The sequence below is a fragment of the Branchiostoma floridae genome, chromosome 5 (assembly GCF_000003815.2).
Source record: "Branchiostoma floridae strain S238N-H82 chromosome 5, Bfl_VNyyK, whole genome shotgun sequence".
Classification (NCBI taxonomy): Eukaryota; Metazoa; Chordata; class Leptocardii; order Amphioxiformes; family Branchiostomatidae; genus Branchiostoma; species Branchiostoma floridae.
In genome coordinates, this window is record NC_049983.1 from 28,050,276 (window position 1) to 28,055,616 (window position 5,341).

Genomic DNA, 5,341 nt, shown 5'->3' on the forward strand with positions numbered 1-5,341 from the left:
GTAAGGAGCCGGACCCTATATAACATTTAGATGCTTCACGGATCTCCACGGGTTACAAGGAAATGGGTCCTGCAACATCGTAATCGTATTTTCCGGGTCAACGATGGCGGTCCGAGTGCAAGCCATAACACATACCATAGATCGTTATCAACACCAGCCACTGGACAGGGCAACAGGAGGCCGCTCAGACGACAAAACCACATGTCCGACCCTGCTTCGACTCTAGTCTAAGCAGATGTGAGAATCCAGTTTTCTGGTCTTGAGTTTTTCAAGCGTTTTTGAAGTGTTTTTTTTTTTTCGTCTTCTGGTGTATAGGGCGATCAATTAAGACACAAGACTAGAAAAAAATAGATTTTGTGTCAAGTAAAAAAACGGAGCAGGATTGCTTTCATCTGCTTGGAGATAGTACTGATACCCGGTTAGCAGTCAGCAACACCAGACCAAAAACAGGAACAAAAACAAAAACTTTATAAACATAAGATGAATGCCATAATGCAACTAACAACAAAGGATTGACAACTTTACTTACCCAATTCCTGGGTTTCGGTGGCGTTAGTCCGAGGACCGGAAATTGTACATGGATCCCAACAAGGCTCTTGTTGTTAAATTTTCTATGGACCGAAAAAAAATACTGGGTGGTCACACACACAGATAGCCTGGTTACCAAACCCCAGCCCGATCTCAACTATATACACAAAAGATATTTTTGAGGTTGGGATATGGTATCCAGGCTAACACACAGAAGAATGCAAAATTACAAATGCCGCCAGGCCTGTCCGTCTTTGATACAATTCACGGCTGCAGATCCATGTTACCTACGCCATGAGTCATCTGATGTACGGGATATATTTATAACACCCAAAACTACATCATACATGTATGGCAACGTGGGGAATTTTCCTCGTCAGATATGAATATTCAAAACAAAGAAGTATGTAAGCCTACCTTATGGTTCTGGAAATTTTTGAAAATCCATCGACAGGTTGGATACCCTAGGCCCTAAGTTCATGATGACTTCGAAAAGGTGCCATACTGTATTACATCCGACTCCGAGGAGTTAAAAGACTCCAAACACAGTTGACACAGTTGTGGCGTCTGAGCTGGTTTCATCTCGGGAAAATACGACCCTTCTGCTGTGCCCACTGGGAGTTCCGTTATGCAAATCTGTGGGTCTCTACGGGGCTCAGCCCTCCTTTGACAAGGTAAGGCCACAGCAAGTAAGTTTTATGGATGACATCATGGCTCATTAATTTTCACCTTGTTTCAGAAAAACAGATTTTTTTTTCTTCTTTGGTGACGGTCAACATGACAAAAATGTCTGTTTTGAGATCTTTTGAAAATGGTAGCCACCATCTTGTTTTTTCGCCCTATCTCACTATTTATATAGTCTGATTTCGATGTCATCCATAAAATTTACTTGCAGTGGCCCAATGATACACAAGGGTGGGGAACAGAATCTGGCTTGGTGCAGAAGAACGCCCCGTGTCATTCACCCCGTTCTCGTCAGAACACTCCAAGCTCGCGTCTTCAACTTATTCGGCTGTCAACAAACTTTTTCCTTCACATAGACATGAGCCATTCTTCAACTCGTTTTTGGATCTGTGAGCGTCACCGGATATATGTTCCAACTCCGCGGATAGTGTACAGAATCCAGTCGTCGCGATCGGAAGTTTTGCTGGCGAAGAACGGACATGATGTGGGAACCCGTGCATCATGGATCCTGGATGTCTCCACAGGGAAGGCTATTGGCTCTCTTATCAAAGGTTAGTAGTTATATTCAATGTGTATTTCAATTGTTTATGAGTTACTACGAGTGTTTCTGGTGTTTGTGTAACGTTAACCTGGAATTAGCACTGCAGTCAGAGCAGAATCAGGACAGAAAGATACAGTAACCACAAAAAGGCATGAATAAACACAAAAACGTCGGAACCTAATTCCTGCTTGGGGATTTACCTGCATTTGATATGCAGGGAACAAGACTGTAATATTTACCCCTCACCACACCCGTCTCCCCAACATGTGAATGTTAAAAACTTAAACTATAGATTAGTCCACTCGCTTGTTGATAGAGTTCGAAATATCAATCAATCAATCAATCAATCGTTCGCTTGCATCAATAGTTGATGCGTGGCGGCTACAGACAGTTCAGACAGTTCTCGCCACGTTGTTCTACACTGGGCCTAGACAGTCCAGTCGGATCTGGAGACCCCCAGCTCCAAGCAGATCCTACTGTGTAATAAGATAGTATAAAAATCTGGCAGAGGAGCGAGTAGCCTGTATACCTTACCCCAACCTCAAAAATATATTTCGTGTACTTGAGATCGGGCTGGGGTTTAATTTGGTAACTAGGCTTGCAGAGGAGTGAAGCCGGCCCAGAAGTATGTATGCCCGTTTGACTCCCTTTGGCCGGCTATATTCCTTGGCTGAGCTTTGATATTATCTTATGGCACTATATTTATAGGTTCTACTTGGAGCCGAACATACATGTATGTGGCTTGTCCTTTCACGGAGCCGAGGAGATTGCTTGTGTCGCCCCTGGTAACAGTCTGGAATTTCATAAACTCTATCCTGTTTGTTGATCTTTGTTGATGCTTGCGTTAACCCGCGATGGCCCAGGCTGTTTCTATAGTGAAGATGCCCCAAAGGTGGCATACACACACACACACACACACACACACACACACACACACACACACACACACACACACACACACACACATACATACATACACGCACACACACCCGCGCGCACAAACATACATACATACATACATACACACACGCACGCACACACACCGTCTATCAGGCGGGATAGAAGTCCACACTCCCCACCAGAAAATGTATGGTGTTATCTGTTCATCGCTGTAAGGTTACCCCAGGTGGTTCTAACTCAGGGCGTAAACTAACTAGGACACTCAGAGCGGCTGTTGTAGAATTTCCGTTGTGTAATGTCGGTCACAGAAGTCAGCAGTTTGTCAGTGTTGGCCCTGAAAACAATCTGGCATCCACTGGTCCAGGATATCTATCATAAAGCTTTGCAGTATACTGGGCAGTGAAGTTACTTTCTACAAGGTCCCTGTACTTTCCATTCGCTGTCGGGGAGACGATGCCATTAGAATTTCTCCAATTAATACATGCGTTCCAATGGGAGAGTTGAGGAAACAAATATGCAATTATCTCAAGAATAAAACGTTCAAGCCATACAAACTTACCCTCAAATGATAGCCAACTATGTCCAGTCTCGTGAAATTCATTTGCAAGAATGTCTATACGGCTAATCTTTTGATACACCCCCCTAATTAGAGCACTTGGATTGGCCCGTTTAGCTTAAAACAGCTATCTGACGACGATACCACTATTTCAGGGGGGTGGCAAAACCCCTTCGATGGAGAAATGTCATTTTTTACAACTAATTCAACAAGTATAGGGTCTTTCCTACCGTAGCCACTCCCAAAATGCCCAGATTTCACACAAAATCCCACCAAGAAAGGCTTTCAATGGTTTAAAGCCTTGTTTTTATTTGTGCTAATGGTTACGTCATCCCTGTAATATTCATCAAGTTCAATAGAGCTTGGCCCCTGGCCCACCGCTAGGATTTGTGGAACATTGAGCGACCATAGTCCCCGACCCTTTAGATGAGGATGAGAAATACCATTAGCCCGGCGGGGTAGAATCTTTCAGTGGGCGGGCTTACCCGGTCAACTTTAATCTCCAAGTACAAGGATGTATGTATGTGTAGGAGTGTCTAGCCTGGGAGGGAAATATCATTCAACACACTGTGTATGTGGTTTCCTCTAGGCCTCTACCACCACATATGCTCGGAGACACACTACATGTAAGGATTCGGATCAGTTTTTTGTCTGCTTTCTCCTTCTCCAAAGCGTTGTCAAAACCAAAGTTAAGTTTTAACAGTTAAAGATACAATACATAATAGAATGCTCGATAAAAACGAGTAAAATGAAACAGCCGGAGCCTTAGAGTATCTCCTTGGACCCCCGTTTTACATCACTTCCGAAAGACGATTTCGTGGAATTCTTTGTCCGTGTATAGCATCCTCTTTGTAGCCTGAGTATCATCCTCCGTAGTAACCGCTGGCTCACGACTTTCGCTTGCTAACCACATACTCAGGCTATCCTCTTTGTGCTTTACCTACACAAAATCTAGTTCTCTTTTCATACTCTTAACGGTATCGTCTTCTTCTACATCAGATGAAAAACACAAGACTAGAAAAGCAAAAAAAAAAAAAAAAGAACTTAACACCAAGAAATTAGAATTTGCAGGATTCTTACATCTGCTTAGAAGATCTTAGAAGTTAGACTCAAAGCAAGGCCGAGCATGTGATCAGCCTAGGCCTCCTGTAGTCTCTACCAGACTCCGAGTCGCTGGAAAAAATTGTAGAAATGGTACAAATAGAGGAGTATGCCGGCCAGAGGAATATAGCCGGCTAGGCAACAGTAACGCGACCGCGATCGCGAGCTGTTCCCTGGCCGGTTATATTCCTCTCTATTTGTTCCATTTCTACGATTTTCCAGCGATCCGGAGTCTCGTAGAGACTAGGCCTCCTGTATCCTGGTGTAGATAACAATCTACATATGGTATGTGTTATCGGCTTGCATCCCGCCGCCATCAATGATCCGTCGAAACGGTTGGTGTTGCTGGTTAGGTACTCTCCGAGCAGAGGTTCGGCGTGGTTTAGGCGTGACACCGGACATGAAAACTCTACAAAACATAAAGCCCGACAGAAACGCCTACCCGATAATTAGCTAAAAGTTAAACATGTAACACAATCCGCAGACAAACCTCTGCTTGGAAAGCAGTGTCTCAATGGTACATACTGTGATATTGATCATTTTATAAATATCTTTTGCATAGAATCGTGTGGCATAATCGGCAGTTTAGTTTAGGACCTAAATGCCCCGTGTTAACAGAAGGGCATGTCACCCCGTAAGGGGGCGTATAACTAGTACCGTATAACCCCGTTGTCGACAGATGATGATGGCAATTTTGGAATAGAATCTTCTCAACCCATGAATGAGGGTCTGCATGGGGGGTCCCGACACAATTTACGCTGAATTCAGAAGAACCCCCTACGTATTACGCTAAATCAAGGAAGGCAATTACGCTAAATTTGGTTGCCTCGCTACGAATGACGTAGATAAGACGGTTTTCCCTACTAATTACGGGAAATATAAAACTAGGCTGCCTACGCCTTACGGAAAAGAGCATGCAGACCCTCATGAATCAGCCGAGCAGATGTTGTCGGGAAAAACTGAAAGAAGGCGAATGAAAAACGCGGCATATAATAAGACAGTCACAAGTTTCCTCCCAGTATCAGAAAACA

At 43.9% G+C, this 5,341-nt stretch overlaps 2 protein-coding genes across 4 annotated transcripts in view; one reads left to right on the forward strand and one right to left on the reverse strand.

The window, feature by feature from the left end:
• LOC118416894 (neuronal pentraxin receptor-like) overlaps window positions 1–5,341 on the reverse strand; it is a 626,618-nt gene that overhangs the window by 232,097 nt on the left and 389,180 nt on the right. The window lies entirely within an intron of this gene.
• The window catches only part of LOC118416900, a 135,326-nt gene continuing 131,292 nt past the window's right edge, over window positions 1,308–5,341 (forward strand). Inside the window, exon 1 of one of the 2 annotated variants that reach the window (XM_035822185.1) lies at window positions 1,308–1,763. In XM_035822185.1, coding sequence (XP_035678078.1) covers window positions 1,714–1,763 — 50 coding nt within the window. In that variant the 5' untranslated portion in view covers window positions 1,308–1,713. The remainder of the gene's footprint in view (window positions 1,764–5,341) is intronic. The other variant, XM_035822186.1, reaches the window with a different exon arrangement.